Source organism: Onychostruthus taczanowskii, unplaced genomic scaffold (genome assembly GCF_017590055.1).
Source record: "Onychostruthus taczanowskii isolate IOZ18803 unplaced genomic scaffold, ASM1759005v1 scaffold11, whole genome shotgun sequence".
Classification (NCBI taxonomy): Eukaryota; Metazoa; Chordata; class Aves; order Passeriformes; family Passeridae; genus Onychostruthus; species Onychostruthus taczanowskii.
The window spans coordinates 1,456,506-1,474,494 of NW_024497629.1; the positions used below are offsets into that span (position 1 = coordinate 1,456,506).

The following is a 17,989-nucleotide window of genomic DNA, read 5'->3' on the forward strand; positions in this document are numbered from 1 at the left end:
AGATAACACGTGCTCAAGTCACAGATCATGGTCTTGGTCCACCAGCTGCTAAGAAACATGACAAAGATGCCCCCTGCCTTAATATAGTTCTTTACTGAGCTTTATCTGTGCTTGAACAGCTCCCCCAAGCCCATAACATGCAAGGTGTCCAGCAAGCCAAACTGTCTGTTCATGCAAAACTTTCACGTTCACATCTCTGAGGTTTTATTCCCGCTTCACAGCCAGAGCTGAGTTATATCTGATCTCTGTGTTACTCCAAACTCCTCTCCAGACTCATTCCCACAGAGATGGGCCACAGTATAACCCTGGGATGTTTCCTGACTCCATCCATGAGTCAGGTGCAGGAACGGTTTGGACTCGGCATTTAGCTGAAGTGTTAAAAACCCTTTTGCAGCAATTGGAAGCCGCTGTGCAATGTGCTGCCAAGGAGAGGTAGGCTCAGAAGAAGGACCAGGAGGCTACAAGCTGGAAGGCATCACTGTTTCAGGAGCTGTCTCCTGACTGGAGCCATTGCTGAGATGTGTTACAGTTCCCAGCCCACAGACAAGTATGCACAGGTGCAGGGCAGGAGCAAGACTGCCAGCGAGAGGGATTAGGAGCAGCAGCGGAGAGAAATGTGTCTGCAGAGTAATGGATTATCGTCATTCTTCATTAGCATTTTCAAAAAATATATTTGTGTCATTCAAGCAAGGTTACTCTCTTAAAAGTTATTAAGATAAAGTGCTGTACGGTTTAAAATAAATATTTCTCAGCAACAAGAGATCATTATTTTTGCGCCGTACCAGAAAATCTAATCACCTGTGCAAGACATAACTTGATTATAATCAATGACCTCGAGAGGGCATGTGACATGCAGCAGCGAGTCCACAAAGGGTGTTTAGAGATCCTTTGTGCCTCCATGAATGCTGTTGATATGCAAAATAACATGATTCTATATAATTAGACTCTGACCTAAAAAACTATAATCACCCTCCTTTACCCTGAGAGAATCACTTTTCCCTCATCAACAGGCTTCTGGAAATGGATCACATTACACCTACAATTTTATATACATAAAATAAGCACTTTTCAAAAATCCCTTCAAACATCACACCATTAGTCATCTTCAATGAAAGACTTTTTAGGGTAGATTGTTATTGAAAGTCCTCTACACTTCGTCCTTCTGAAAGGTGCCTTGATGAGGCAGTCTCCCGAAGCTGCAAATGCCGTGGTTTGATATGCCATCTCCGTGCCACATTAGCATCAGTGGCAGTGACAGAAAGTTTTGTCTGGCTTTCTGTTGTACTTATGGGAGGCAGAAGTACAGGCAGCATGTTAAAACAATTCACCTGCTTCATCAGACTCCTTCTTGGATGCAGTTTTCCTATCTGGTATCTGCATTCTCTGTTCAGCGAATATTTAGGACATTTCTCACATCACCATGATATGGGCTCAGCTGGCAAGGTGGGCACTTAATGTTTTTCCATGCATTTTTCCAGAAAGGAAAAATGGGTGTACCACTTTTTAAGAGGACTCAGTTTTTTACAGCTGCTTTGTTTTTAAAAGGGATTATGTTATGTGTGATCCACTTGTTCTGGAGGCATTAAACATTCTGAGCTAGTACTTATCAGTGTAAAAATACCACATTTACACCAGCCTCACCATATAAAAAAATTATACATACAAAGGGCTGTGAAAGTGAAGGTGTTTAATGAATATTAGACAGATGCTCCCCACAAGAGGCTCCATGGCAAAAAAAAAAATTAAATTATTCACCTATTTCTGCAACTAGAGAAACTGAGGCAAAGAGGGCAACAGGCTTATTTTCAGGACAACAGAGGAATGTTACAGTCTCTGTCAAGGATAATAATTCCTCAAATTTAGGCTCCTTTTAAATCCCAATTCAGAAGCATATATCTGAACACCCATGTCCACCCACTGAGAGAGGCATCCAAATTCTGAAGGAAAGTAACAATGGAAAATTGAAGATCGAAATATCAGCAGGTTCTGGGAAGGAGCCAAGGTCTGTGCCCTGTCCCAGGGCATGTCCAGGAAATGTGGAAGCAGGGGGTTGGTGTTGCTGAAGGACGTTTTGCTTTACCTGCAGAGAGCCTGGGCCGGGTCCTCGGGGTCTGCATCTCCTGGCGGGCGTGTGGCAGCATGTGATAACGCTTGGCTTCGTTCACCAGATCCCGGCAAGCCTCCGAAGACTTTATCAACTCCTCATTGTCAACAACATTCAGCAGATAGCTGGGATGGATGAAGGGGAGCCGCACCACTGCCAGCAGCTCTGCAGCATACTGTGAGGGGGGGGAATAATAACACAGGCAGCCTTCGTGTCAGAGTTCAGCCTCTTGGCATCCCCACTTCCTTGCCTGTAAACCACCCCCTGTCATCCAGCCTGGAAACACACTTGTCATGGATGCTGCATACAAGCCCTGCCTAGTGAATGAGTGGGATAGAGACAATGCAGCTCTCAGAGCTCCCTGGCCCAGGCTGGGTTTGGTCCCAGAAACTAAAAATAATCTTCAAAAGGTGGCAATTCCTGTTATACAGCACTGTATGGAGGAATTTTTGGAAATAAAAGCTCATTCTGAACTCAGGCTGAATGGAACACCTTATGCAGTGGAGACATGGAGTGAGCATTTGAGTTATCTGAATTGACCTTGAAATATGAGTGTGGTTGTTGTACTGTAATAAAACCCCCAAACAAGTATTTTCTGGCACTATAAATGTGAAACAGAAGTCTGTTAATAGGGTAGATTTCAACAACTGTGGTAGAGCCTGAAAGATGTCAACCAATTGCTAGAAATCTTTCAATTAGTAGAGTTTATTTGTTGGTGAAACAAATTATGTAGCTCTAGCTTTTAGGGAAGTCTGACTCCAGAGGGTGCTATAGAAATACTGACAGTAAGTTTCATCTCCTAAACAAATACATTAAACCTCAGAGGGTAAAGGACATCTGAGCAAATGAAGCTGTCTGTCACCAAACACGGCTTAAAGGAGAACAAAAGCCCAAGAGAGAAACTGCAATCGAAAAGGCAGGAGTCCATCCCCAGATTATTCTTTTTATATAAGCTGGGTATATCACAACACTGCATGAGAATACAGTGAAAAGCAGAGCAATGGGAAAACACAGAACTCCAGAAGCAAGGCAGACAAACAGGATGCAAACTAAGGTGAGCAGCAAGAAAAGATAATCATCTGTTGCAATAAATATTCATACAGCAGCAACATCCAAAGATCCCAACAGGGATTGAGGCCAGGATGCAAATAAATATTCCTAAGGTCCGTGCTGGTCCCAAGAAACTCTGGGTGCCAGCAGCATCTGCTGGCCTGCAGATGCCTCTGGTCCTCCAGAAGCCACTTGGCTCTTACTTTCTTTTTCAGCAGCATGCCTGTCCCTGCAGTGTGTGAGAGCCAAGTCACAGCAGGAACAGGAGCAGGAGCAGAGATGGGAATGGAGCAGGGGCATAATGAACAGGGAGAGCAGGGATATGGCCTGAACTGGGTACTGGGCTGGGCAAGCAGTTGGAGGATGCAGTGACACCTGTGAGCGCATCCAGAGCTTCCCTTATCCCCACCCAAACTGAAGAAGCAGGCTTAAATTTAGAAGGAAAGCAAAGGATGTCTCCTCCAAATTCACACTGCTCTCCTCCTGCAGAGCCACATTCCATGGTGAAAGTTCTGCCAAAGCAAAAATGCAAGAACTTGTGGGGTTGCAACAGCTGAGCCCCACATGTGCCTGCAGATCTGTGGTCCCAAGGAGATGAAGGGTGTCAGGCTGACTCCCAGCTCCCAGCTTATCAGCTCTCCTCAACACTAGAGATGACAATTGTACGAACAGCTTAAAGACTTGAAGGCTGGCCACTCTGCAACTGTGTGGGGATAAAAAGGTTGTTTGGCGATCCAAAAGGGATGGAAAAGTGACAGTGCTTCTCTGCTGGGAAAAAAACAACCACTGTGAGCAGTTTGTTCCTGACTCCTTGCTACTACCTCTAGTGTGACACAGAGCCAAGTAGGGCTTGAGATCACTTCATCAACCTCAAAACATAAAAGAAGACACTCCTCCCTTGCTGAAATCCATTTCTGGGGTGCTTTCTAGGAGGTACAATGGCTGCTCCTTCCCCGGAGCCACAAATGTCAGGCACTTGGCTGCAGATATCTTAATGTCATTACCTTGTAAGAGAGGAAGCAGTGGACATATGGCAGTGGGTGGCAAATCTCTGACTTCAGGAAGTGCTTTTTTTAAGAAGGTTGGAGGCGTTTAACCTTACACAGGAGCCAAAATGAAACGTGGCATCGGCACAGGGGAGTAACGCGGAGAGAGCGTACGCTGCCAGTGGGTGAGACAATCCCACGGGGGAGGCTAATTCCCACTACAGGCTGCTCAGAAAGCAGCACAAGTTGCTAAAGGCAGTTTAAATAAAGCTATAAAATATATGGAGTATACACAGCAGCCAGCATCTTCCCTTGGTGTGGTGCGACATGCCGGAGCTGTCCCTGACCGTCCCGAGGCTGGTCAACAACACAAAGCGGTGCCAAACACCAGCACAGATGGGTGTGCCACTGCATGGGGACATGGTGCTCCACTACCACCATGTCCAAAAGCTGGCTGCCAATTAGCATTGGGAGAACAGCTCCTATCTGTCAGGGATGGGACAATTCCCATGGGCCCAGTGGAGTTACTGCCTTCATTTCCCACCTTTCCCTGAATAAATGGGGCAGCACTGCTCCCTGAGCACAGCAAGCTCTCCCTCTCACTCGCCCACCTCGCTTTAATTAGATAAGTGAGAAAATGTGATTCTGTTTCTCTCCTGGATTCCCCCCCCTCCTTTCTCTCCTCTTTTGTCTGAGCTCGTGGCTTATTTTGAAGGGGAATAATAATTAGAACATGCTGCTCCCTTTCATCAGCTAGAAAGCTGATGTCACATATCAAAACCAATGTCACTTTTCACTCTTATTCTTCCCTTTGCTCAAACAGCTACAGAAAGCTGGCTCTGTGTGTGTGTCTGTGTGTGCACGACCACACACAGCCATGACTTGGGCTTGGTGCTGAGAGCATGAAGGGTACATAGAATTGCAGTGTTTTTCACCAAGGGATTTGAGGAGTACGAACCATGGCAGCATCTTCACAAGACAGGAGAAGCTTTTATAAAGCAACCTCTTTTCGCACCAGTTCTTTTAAGCACTATAGTCAAGGGTGAATTTCATTTACCCTCACTGATTTAAGAATATTCAAGTGATTTAGGCAATCAGCAGCCTTTTTCTTTTGGATTCTCCCTTATGAAGACTTCCCAGCTCTGTTAGCTATGATTGTACTAAATATCCTGTTACTATTATCCTTTTCATTTAAGACTGGAATAAGCACCATAAAGCATTTCAACCTCCTTACCATCTGTTATTTGCTCTCCATTCTCTCTTGTCTTTCCGTTGTGCCTTATACAGCTATGAAACATCTACTGCACCCACTGACTTCACCAGTTATCACAAAAGCAGCAGAATACATGCACAGGACACAATGCCAAATTCATCTACCTTGGGTCCCTGCAGTCGTGGTTTATGCCTGTAACCTGGGAATGTTTTCTTTTCCCTGCCTGGCTGCAGGTGCTGGCTGGACAAGTAGAATATTTCTCAGGTTTTTGCTGGAAATCACTTATGACTACTCTACAGCCTGCATCACATGCCAGGGTGAAGGAGAGAATATTAATACCCTTTCTGGGCCTAAAATTAGGAATTACCAACTCATAAACACGTAGGACCACATCTCAGGCTCCTTGAGAATGGACATCATTACGCAAAAATCTAAATATTTATTGTTTAAAATGCTAGGAAAGTTTTTGAACACCATCAGGACTGGATTTTTTAGGTGATATGAACCTCACTGTAGCTCCTGTTGGGCAAAGGGAACTGCTCAGGTTTTGCACCAGCAGATCTCATCCATAAAGTCCCTGCTGAGTGATGCTGCCAGATACCCTGTGCATGGCCAGGGTGATCCTGCAGGAGCCAGAGCCCTGCTGCCACATGAGCAGTCTTTGTGGACATTTACTGGGGACACAGGAGAGCAGAGGCTTCCGAGAGATACCATCTGTCCTGCTTCAGGGCACATATTTCAGTGATTTTTCACTGATTTCAGTGGCTGAATAGAAAGCAGGATCTTCCATTGCAATCACAAGTGTGTTTCATATGAAACAGGGAGGGAAAAATCTTAAGAGATCTTACCTTTCCCTAATTAACTGAACATTTCCGGGGAGAGATTCAGCTCTAGATTCAGACACCTAAATGGGTTCATACAAGCCAAGTATTTACTTGTCAGGCAGACACGTATAAACTCATGTTATAATAAAGAGAGATTTAGTCAACACACTTAACAGTCCCCAGGGCAATGTAAGCTGAGAGGATGCACTGAGCACCAGGGGAAGCAGAGATTATCAGCGTCCCCTTCTGGGCCAGAACTGTGAGCCATCAGCTCCTGGGAAATGGATTGTGTTCCTCAGACCATACTTCACACGACAGCACACTAAGATGTCTACAACCATATGTCAAACCAAATTGGAGGGCAATTAATTCTACCCTGTGGCAGGAATTTTTGTGTCCATTTGTCCTGGGTGTCCTGGGTGTGCTTAGACTTTTTTTATTATGCTGTGAGGAAGTCTAAGTGCTACCACTGGGTCAGTGTTGACTCTGAGGAATATGTGCCCAATGTGACCACCTTGAGGCTGGCCCTTTCAAGCCTTTCCCTAATAATCTGTTCACATACAAGTTACTCCCGTCTCATTAGGCAGGCCAGTGTTTCAGCAAATGAGACTACAAAAGCCTCTAATGTTTTTTTTAAAATTCCTGACTGGTAGTTTGAGTGAGAACATTTACTTTGCTAAACTTTTTATGACATTTCTTCTCTACTGATTACATCAGTATTATGAATGCTTGCTTGCAAGTGGGCTTTGTTCTGGCATCTTCACAGTCTCAGTTACAAAACCCATTTCACTATCACATTAAAAATAATCTTTTTATTCTCAAATCTCTAATCCAGTAAAATCCTCACAAGTATTTTCCAAAAGGACTGTCATTGTACTGCACAGACTTGGGCCACAACAGTACACAGTTAGATTTTAAAGGAAGTATGTCTACTGCTACAGGGTCATATTTCCTGCTCCTTAAATGCTCCACTGGAAAGCTCTCAAGATTTTTAACATTTTTGAAATAATGCCTAAAGAGGTCAAAATAATGTTTCCCTTATGCCTTATAATTCATCTGTCTCTTTAGTTTACTGTTCTCCCTACAAAGGCCCCTTTGTACTTTCTGCCTAGAGAAACAGGCTTCAGATAGAAATACAAATACAGAAAGTTGATTACCCACATTACGATAGGGTTTTGCTCCAATAAACTGCTGTTTCAGCCCTTTATGCATAATTGCAACAGTTTTCAAAACATTATGAAATAGAAATAGATATGGTTCGCATTGAAGGAGATTTATGCTGTCTCATAGGAACCCTGTGCTCAAACTCCCTCACGTTGTGCACTGTCCCCAGTGTGAGAGCAAGAATCTCCCTGGATGGAGGAGGCCATCAGAAGAAGATCTAGAAGTAGAACCAAGTCCCCACTGCATTAGATTCCTTCTAATGAGGACTGGACGTGCTAATTAAAAACACCTGGCTGTGGCCAGGTAACAAACTGCCCAGTGGCCCATGCCAATGCTGACAGCTGGGGATGTGGCACAGTGGCCTTTCAAGCTGGCATGCTAGAAAGGTGACATGAGTGGTACCTCCCTTTCACCATCTCCAGCCCAAACCAGGCTTACCCTACAGCTTACCCAACCTGATACTCAAAATATTGCCATCTCTGAGTTTCCGAATGCAAGCCCAACAGGGAACTGGCTGGTTTGAGGAAACCAAAGCTGTTGGTGCACTGCTTTGCCATTCTCAGAATTAAGTATTTTTTGGCTAGATTTTCCCAGCGCTGCCCTGCTACTTGGTAATGAGAGAACTTTGATATATTTAACCCCTGGGTATTACAAAGCCACACTGTGTTTCCAGCAAACTCCTGCACATTCCTACATCCAAGGTCATATCCAAGCCCAACTAAGCTTTCTGCTGCGCTTGGAGTCCTTACTAATCACCCGCATTGACTTCTTGGAATTGCAATGCTGCCTTCAGATTAAACCCAAAGGCTTGGTAGCACGTCAGCCAACAGCCTCCTAATATCATGAGATAAACATGCGGCAGAAAATCTGGTTTGCAGGCACTGGGTTCAGCTGGTGGCTCAGTGGCAGGATGCCATGTGCATAAATCTCATGCCCAGCAAGAAGGAAAGAGCAGCCCCTCTGTCTTCCTGCAATCAGGTTTCAACGTGACATCTTTATGGCAGCACAGCTGACTAAACACTGTAATGTCACCAGAGAGCGGCTGTCCCGTTCTCCTGTTTGCAAAGCAGCTCTCAGGTTGGTATTTCCAGCAGTAATATAATGAGAGGCTTTTAAATGCACAGGAAGATAAATCATTGATCATATTTGGAATCTGCCTGATTAGGATTAAAAAAAGCCTCACTCTCACCATGCATTCTCTAGCTTGCTGACTAAACTCTATGAAACAAGCCCTCGAAGTTCCTCCAGATGATATCAGGGGTACATGGTGTTTCTTTTGCTTATGGGCAGTCACCTATTCAAACACAGCAAACAATGCCCCTCAAAAGCACACTGCCAACAACAAACCAGCTGCAGCTTCTCAGGAGCTTCATAGAATCAAGTAAACCTCTCTGTCCCTACAATACACTGGCATGTGAATCCGTGTGCCATAACTCTCTAAAATGCTTCTTGACTAGAATATAAAACGATTTTTTTTCTGGAGGTTGGTCCTGAATGCTAGGACCACATGCAGCACATGGCAAGGGAGCACTTGTGAGGAGCAGCTTGTGGATGTGGGTCTTTGTAAGGCTGTTGCTTCAGCAACAGCGAAGAAAGATTTGTGAAAAATAGGAAAATGTGTTGGAAAAGCCACAAATGAAGAGACTGATCAGACTGAGAGACAAGGGAGCTCCTCAAACCAATTAAAACTTCAGACAAATAATTCTGTAGATTTTCTGTCAAGGGTATTCCTTTAAAAAAACTTAAAAGTTTAGTAGAGAGGGAATTTCAGGAACTGCTAATGTCACCTGCAACCTCTTTGTTATTTAATGCAGTTTCTTCCTCCAATATATAGCTAAGGGCATGTTCCTGGACTGATTCCATTTGTGCTGCTGCCTTTTCTTCTCCCTCTGTAAGCTCGTATGGGAGCTGAGTGTCTGCAAAAGCTTCATTCAAATTGGAGCACTTTGAGCAGCCCATCCCCAGGAAATCACAGGGGTTACTGCTCATCCCTTGCATTTTTCACTTTCAGAGAAATTGAAGCTTCTTGTACTTTCATTACGGCATCTTTCTGTATTTGTCTGCTCTTCCCACAAATGGATTTCAAAGCACCAGGATAGTGTGGGCTTTTCAAAGAAGCCTAATTGAAGTGTTACAGAGTGTTAGTGCCTAATTCACTTAGGCTCCCTTGGAAGCATCCTTTTTCATATTTATTCCAACACTCTTTCCTGAAACTTTATGTCCTTGAGTACATTGATTGATCATTTAATTTATTATGATGAACTAAGTAATTTGTACATGCTGATATTGGCTATCATTACCTCCTTGTCATCACAGAGCAGAGTTGGAATTGTCATTGTTACCTGTCAGATTCTCCATTTTACTGAAGCAAACTGCCCTTCTGCATGGACGTTCTTTAAAATGTGCCTGAGAAATAAGGGATCTTCCATGTGCTCTCTCACAGTCACCAACCCTTTCTCCTCTGTATCGTCTTGCCTTCAAACTGCCACTCTCTGTCACTGCCAAAATATAGCTCTTGGGCATTTGTAGCTTTTTTTGACATAAATCCTCTTCTCCTTCTCTCCATCACTTTTCCTTACCCTCACTGACAGATACAGAGCTTACAGGTGGGCTTTGTGTTTGCTTAGTGTTAGACTAATTTGCCAAGTCTCAAATTCAACCCAGTGGTCCTTACTGTTGTTATTCCCATGCATCCTTCCAGGCAACCCCCCTTCTTGGGGCTTCAAACACTTGTAGACATTTATCCCTCTTTAGCTGTCATTAGGCCAAGTCATGCATATTCACATCTTTTAATCTTTTTTTTTTTTTTTCTCACATCAGTTCCTTCAGTCTTTTAATCATTTGTGTTGCTCTTCTCTAAATTACTCAAATTTGTCTACGCATCTCTGGTTCTCAGACACCATGAAGATGCTGTTTAGATAAATCTGCCTCTGAGGACTCAAGTTCATAAAAAGCTTGTTAATGCCTTTATGGTGGATACATTTTGTATTGCTGCTGGTCACCAAGATTTTAAAGGTTTGGAAAAAGGACACATAATGGTATCCTTGCAGAGTGCAACCAAAGAAAGGTGGCTGTCATTCAGCTGAGCCTCTTGTCCTTCATTCACCACTTCAGTATCTGCCTCTCTTCTAGCACTTCTCTGGGCAACTTGTTGAAATGTTTGCTCTCTCCTCATGTCTTGTCCCTCCTCAGGGAGAGAGGGAAGCTTCATGCAATGGGGACTCTTCCTTTGCAAGGCTTTCTGTTATTAATAAACATGGTAGTATGGTTTTTTATTTCAGAGAAAACATACAACTTTGGACTTGGAAGAGAAAGTGGGAATGTTTCCACTGAGCTTTGGGATGTCTATGGTTTGGACAGGCAGCAAATTGCTCCACATCCAGAAACTTCCCATCCTTTCCATCCCATGTGGATACTGGGCATGACTCTGAGCAGCTTTGGTAGTTCTCAGTACCTGTGGACAGTGTGGCTCATTATCCACTGAATCCTCCCAACAGCCCTCATGGGAGACATCACTTCCCTCCAGCTTATAGGGTAAGAAATGGGAGCAGAAAGGTGAAACAACCTGCTCAAGGCCATGCAGAGAACTGGGGGATGTGCTCAGGTGAAGACTGCGTGAGGCCTGGCAGAAATCTTTCCTTGTTTGGGCAGTTCAGACTGCGCTGGTTTCAGACAGCAAAGCCTCCATTATGTAATATATTTTTGCATGAGTTTGCTGGAGTTGTAATAAGCTTATCAAGGGAATAACTGTTAGGATAAACCCTACAATCTCATCCATCAGTCAGGAAGAGAAATAAATAGGAAAAAAGAGTAGATGCAGCTTTCCCAGATGTGTCAGTCAGATGCAGGCTCTGCACTCAGTGACAGCAATCAGAAGGACTCCTGCAACCAGTGCTCTGTGTCCACTAGAAATTACCTACTAGTCCTGACCTCACCTCACAGGCTGTTTTTTCTGGCCAGACCAATTTTAAAATGCACTACCAGCAGCACTAAGCCAGCTTCATAAATGTTACCATATGAGCTGGGGCACTGCTCCAACACGGTAGGGGGATACAATTATTTACCAAATCCTGGTAAAACATGTCCCTCTCTGAATTGCCTCTTTGTCTTATGCAGATGATCAGCAACCCTTAAAGCACTGCTGTTCTCTCTTTGTAAGAAGGCTCAGGTGCTGTCTTTTGTAATGCCACAGAGCACTTTTATGAGCACTGTTCATATGAGCACAATGTGCACAATTAAACATCAGCCAGAGCACAGCTTTTCAACTTGCCTTCCAAGCAAATCCTGCTGCCTTCCCTGTCACTGCCCTCCAGCCTGGTGGGAAAGAATTAACAAAAGCAGAAACAGTCAGACATCTGAAGAAAAGCTTTTAGAATGGCAGAGAAGAGCAGGTAGACAGGAAACAACGCCTTTCCAGGAGAACAGGAGGCTCCGTTGAAAATCTCTTTCCCAGAGGCTTTCAGCAGGGAATTGGGCAGGAGGGGAGGCAGTGATGGATAAGTTGTTGTAAGAGCACGGCATGAGGCTGCGGTGGGGGAGCACGGGTGGTGAGATTTACTGTCCCCAGACACTGCAGAGTGACACAAAGCCATTACAGCACAAGGAGTTCTGGAGGGCTGCAGCTGCCCTGGGGGCAGAGGGTGCTGATTCAGAGAGAAGCTCCTCTGCGGGGGTGTCTCTGCTGAGAGAGCCCCTGCCAGGCTTGCCAGGGAAGATGGACATGCAGGTGAGATGAAGAGCACAGCCCTTTCCCTGTTTGTGCCAGACCTCCACCTTTGGGAGAATCACCAGTGCAGGACGTGGAAGAAGCTGCCAAAGAGGCATTTTAGTGACCTGCCATTGGAGATATTGCGAATAAAAATGTGACAATAGAGCCTGAACTGTCAAGGAAAAGGGAGATGCTGAGACTATGGAGAAAGGGACTCCAGAAATCCATGGAAGGACTTCACTGTCAGCATGACTTCTGGGAGTGAGAAACAAAACCAGACTGGGTCACCTGAGGAGTGCAGTAGAGCTGGAGTGATGTCTTGGTACTGCTGCAATTCACAGCATCCATCAACCCTCCTAGGACACCCCAACAGTCCTGGTGTCCTCCACTCCAAAGAGTCTAAAGGCAGCTCACAGAATCTGTCTCCAAAATGTGGATAAAATAAAAATATCCATGCACAGCTCCTGCAGGAAGGTTCATCCAGTGTTCAATATTGCCATGGCTGCCCAGTTCTCCCAAGCTCTGAGCTGTGCATCTCACAGGAGCTTGGGCAGTTCTTGGCATGGTGGGCTGTGCTGCATACCATGCACAAATTTTTATTCATCATCATCTTCATTAGAAATAAGATTATTTAGGTCTATATTCCCTCCTATCCACCATGGAAGCTATTTGTTCCCAGGATGTGAAAATGCAGAAGTCATTACTGTAAAGATGGTACTTTTCATGGTAAGTGTGAACTCCTACTTTTAAAAAATAAGTACCTATTTAACTAAGAGCTTTATAATAGATCAAGCAGTGCACAGAGTACTAAGAAAAGTGAGAGCTACTATTTAAATAAACTAGCTTAGTGGTAGGATTGGGCAGGAAAATAGTTTCTTCTTGGTATCTTTAATAGTAATTTATTCAAAACCCTTATCTTTGGATAAATACAAATTAAAAATTAAAAGCTCCTGTAAAGCAATGCATGAAACTAAAGCACCACAGAGAAATTTGGAGAAGCAAACAGAACTGCCATCATAAACCACAAAAAACACTTCAGAACCAGGACAGAGGGGAAGGAAACTTGGGAATAAAAAAAAAAAAAACCAGAAAAGCAACTCAACTGCAACATGAAAGGAAGAGAGGAGGGGATGGCGGTGGTGGCAGCAAGAAAAACCACCACTTAAGAAAACAAATTCCCAACATTGCCTCAGCAGGATGCAGAAAGAAATATTAAAACCGCAATTTTGAGAACATAACCCAGACCGTCGGGTGAGTGACACCTCCTGCTGGCAGCAGGCAAACAGGCTCCTGCCGCAGGGCTCCGAACTCCGCCCCTGGGAGCAGTCCCTGAGGTCGTGTTAAGTTCAGAGTGGCACAGAGCCATCAAACTTCAAGCACCCAGGGAAACACTCCATAAAACAGTGTTTTTCAAGGCCAGCATGCATTTCAGTGAATCCATGGTGCTGTGTGAATGTTTTAGGCAATAAAAACGTTGGGCAGTGCTAAATGGCACTGCTGGCAAACGGAGGAGGTGGTCAGAGTGTGGGGTGGGTCCCCAGCACAGGACTGTCCTGCTGAGCCACGGCTCCTGGGCACACAGCGAGGCCCTGGGGGCTGCAGGCTCTGGCAGGACCAGGAGCTCAGCTGGTGAAGCAGCACAGGCAGCAAGGCTTGGCCTGGCATACAGTACCCCACTGTCCTTAATGCCCTTATCCAGCAGCCTGCAGAGAGCAGGAATTTCTATTTCTCCCACTTTAGAGTTGAGGTGTGGATGAGCAGCTGCTTTGGATCACATCCAATGACACATTTAACATCCAACTGCATGTTTAAGTGCTTGAATTCACATTTCAGACAAGAAGGTACAGATTGTCAGATGTGGGACAGCATCAGCAACACAGCCAAGCGCCTCCCTGAGACACAGTGGGGTCCATGAGCAAGTGTCCACCTTAAGACAGCCAAAACTGTGACTGGGGGTCAACTGGCCTCCAAAGAAGGGGAAAACAATCTTCTCTGCACTCCTTATGGGATCTGTGCATGTCCAGAGTGGTGTGCAGAGATCCCACATGTGCAGAGAACTGGCCTCCAAATGGAGAGGTTTGGGGTTCAGACCACAGAGTTGACTCAAGGCAAGTATCAGGTTTTTAGATATCACCAGGGATGACTTCTGGTCCCAAGGACAATCACCAGCCTCCAGTCACTGTTTCTACCATTATCTCAAGACAGCACCAGGAGAGTTACAGACTCAGTTTCTTTAGACAAGAGCAGACTGCATAACTCATATGGTTGAGGAAAGGCTAACTCTAATAAACACATAAAACCCAAGGGATTATATAAGCAGCCAATAAAGATACAGAGTCTTTAATTTATGAACTGGAGTTATACTTATTCAGTATGTGGCATCAAAAGAAATACAGATTTTCTGACAGATTTTTTATTTCCTGCTGTTACTAAAATGCATCCCCTTAAAGCAGCATCTCACAAAACTGTAATTCTTCTCAATTTATCTCTGAATGAGCCTACAGTCAACAACTTTGTACCATGCATGTCACAAATGAGATTTTCATTCTAAATGATCAGATGTAGGGATCAGATTTTGAAATTACATACATTTTGTGCATAGCTTGCATTCCCTTTGTCTTTTTTTTATCTGAACTGCCCATCCCATCTCCCACATACCTGTATGGCTAAAATTGCATGAAGATGGTTTCTATTCTAAAAGAGACATTAATGGAAATGGAGCAGAGTGAGGCTGCTGAGATTATTTTTACCTGAGCTCTGATGGCGGCATCCTTCTTAATCCACTTTATCACTGTTTCATACACCAGCTCTTCTGCTTTGGTGTTTAGGCTGTCATTGGACATGTAGGAAATGAAGTCATCTTTGGAGATATTAAGGATCTCTTCTTGGTTTGCCACCTCTGGGAAAATTTGCAGGGCATAAGCTTTGGCCATGTTGTATAGTTCAGTGCACTGCATGGCTTCAGCCATGGCTAATATTCCTAAGCAGTTGCTAGCAGTCAGCTGTTTTTCTAAAAAGGGCAAAAAAACAAACAAAAAAGGCAATTGAGAATTAGTAAAAACAAGATTCACATTTGTTCCAAGATCATGAGAAAAATAAGCGTCATGGACAAACCTCCAACCGTAATTAATTTCAGGGAGTTAACTAGAAGCAGCATCCTGGGTTAATTTGGAATTGGAGTTTAAAGTACAAAAAGTGAGTTGGAGATGGGGAGAGAAATGCACTTTCTGAGTTTGCTTTTTGTGTAAGCCTCCACAAAGCACTGGGGAAACCTACTGACATAACAGTATCTGGGGCTTCCCAAGGGATGGGAACCCAGCCAAGAGACTGCTGCTGTTCCCACCGCCTACGATGTTGCTTTAAGGAACAGCAAAGATGTAAACGCCAGTGCAGACACTTAAGAATAAATGCAAACAGCACTAAGGACATTTCTGAGAATGCTGCAGTCACTTTATGATAATTTTTGCCCTGTTCAGCTACTGAGCTACTTCAAAAAAAAAAAAATCCTCCCCCCTCTTTTTTTTTCAAAGGAACTTTGTTGCTGCTGAATGTGATGACATCCCTTATGCAAAACACAGATTATACTAACGCCTTCTGTTAAACGTTGTGTAGTGGGTTTCAAAGAAAATCATGCACAGAGGAGACAGCATTATCTCCTTCCCAGCAAACAGAAGCAGCAGCACAGTGTGTAGCTTTGCGTTAGAAGTGTGCTACACCATACATTTGACTGTACTTTTTTTCCTTTCCAGCTATTTTGAAGAAAAACCCACCAATTTTAGACATTTATAAGAGGAACTCTCAGATTCTTTGCAGTGTTTATTAACCAAGCCACTACTAATAAGAAGAATATATTATTTTAAGATATAGACTGAAAAAGAAAAAATGAGTGAGACTGCAATAGATCACAAAGGCATCTGCAGCAGTGGCAGGCTCTGGTGCTGCCACAGAAGTCTATCACATTTGGCAGTGTCATATCCTAGTGCACTATGACAGAGCACCGGACAGGAATGTGCAATAGCCCCATATCTCTTCAAACAAAACTCTCAGCAGATTGCTTCTGCTGGAAATGCTCAGGGATTCTTCCCTACACCCAGCCTCTGCCTTCATCAGATTGGAAACCTGCATACTATCTTTATGTGGCTTTTAATAAAATGGGATTATGAACCATCTTTTCCTAATTTTTTTTAACCTGACATGAGATTAGGAGTTTTGTGGGTTTGTTTTGCTTTCTTCCCCTCCCAACTCTTCTTATTTTCTTTTACAGATCCAGCAGCCTCAAAACTAGGTTATCTCATTTTGCATCAGTTGATTGTACTGACTCCAAGGAGCCCATTTCCTCAAGCTGACTGCAGTAGCAGCACTGTTTGTTGTTGGTAGATTTTGTCACTCAAAGACAGTCCAGAGATGGGGTGTAAACTGATAGCTGCAAAAAGGGATGGGAAGGGAAGGGAAGGGAAGGGAAGGGAAGGGAAGGGAAGGGAAGAATCCCCCAAAAACAAACCAAACCACAAAAATCCCAACGGACCAAAAACATCTTCCAGATTCCTTGCTTCTGTCTGCTGGCACAGTTTCATGGTGTACATATGGCTTGGGGTAAAATAATCATCTATCAGAGCCCAAAACTCTTATAATTTCTTGGCAAACTCTCAAGTCAAAGGCCAATCTGCCACTGTTCCACCTTATCCTCACAGGGTTAATAATGAAGGGAATAATCAATTTGGACTCATTAAGCAGCACATCATGGTAAAGACTTTCAAGTCTTTCTCTTGAGAGGACTGGTTTTGCCTCTATCAGGAGAGATCCCCATACCATTTCCAGCTGAGCCTGCGCTGTGCAGCAGAAAAAAACTGCTCACAACTGATTTCTTCTGGACAAGCTTCTCCAGCTCTAACAACACTGGGTGACTGATGCAGCCTGGCATACTGGTCCAAGCAGGTCCATCTCGGCCCTGGGAGCTTTACTCCCTCCCCTTCCCTGAGAAACCCCTTGGTGGCAGATTCCAGGGATGTCCCTGTCTGGTCCAGGAACTATTGTGAGGCTCTGTGGAGAGGGGTCCCAGGGAGATGTGGGATTAGGAGATGTGCAGGAGGCTGGTGACACACTTCTCTGCACTTCACTTCTGTGTGATGAGAACCACAGCAAGGCGGGCACAGCAACATCTGTTTAAGATGAGGACTGGCACGTGAGCTAAAGGGATTCGCTGCTGGTGAGGAAGACAGACCTTGGGAAAACAGCTGTAGGTGATATGGAAAATCTCTATCCTATGAACGTAAAGACACCACTTCATCACCCCATTTTTCAGCTCTGACTAAAAATTTGGCAGCAAGACTGGTCTCTCGACTTCAGCTGTCTGTGGTGCAACTCTGCATTCACAATTATATCCCTAAACACCCATAAACAAGCAATTCCAAGTAGCAATCTGGTAATATTCTGCATTAATCTGGTAATATTTTGGATGTCGACTCCAGAATGAGCAGAACCCCACCTTACCAAGGTCTGTAACTCTTCACTGGCTATAGAGGGACCCTGCATGACTACTTAGACATAGACTTCTGCTATATAATACAGCTCATCCCAAATGACTGCAGTCCAGGGGTACTTGTCAATGCTGGCATGACAAAGACAGCTAAGGACCAGTTCTGCTCTGTCTGTTCCTGAGCTGTGTTCCTTTGGACACTGCCATGTTTACAATAATTGTTGTTTTGCCACAGTGACAATGGGCTTGTAACAACACGTTTTTCTGAAGTTTCACCTTGTCTCTGTTCAGAACACAAATGATGACTACTAAGCTATTCCCAATGCTCAAGGACATTTTATAACAGAGTCATGAGTGGACTTTAGGGATTTCAGATGCAATCTAGGAGGTTCTCTCTGGTCTGAGACAGTGCTGGATAGCATATTTGCTGCTACGTGTGTCACAATAATTCAGATCAGCAGCTG

General features: G+C 44.2%; 1 protein-coding gene across 2 annotated transcripts in view; it reads right to left on the bottom strand.

The window, feature by feature from the left end:
- Nucleotides 1-17,989, bottom strand: part of KLHL29 (kelch like family member 29) — a 388,668-nt gene that overhangs the window by 34,179 nt on the left and 336,500 nt on the right. For both annotated transcript variants that reach the window (XM_041421738.1, XM_041421728.1), the window contains exons 8-9: nt 14,800-15,059; nt 2,081-2,279 (exon numbers count right to left, since the gene is read on the bottom strand). In XM_041421738.1, the coding sequence (XP_041277672.1) occupies nt 2,081-2,279; nt 14,800-15,059 (459 nt within the window). The remainder of the gene's footprint in view (nt 1-2,080; nt 2,280-14,799; nt 15,060-17,989) is intronic.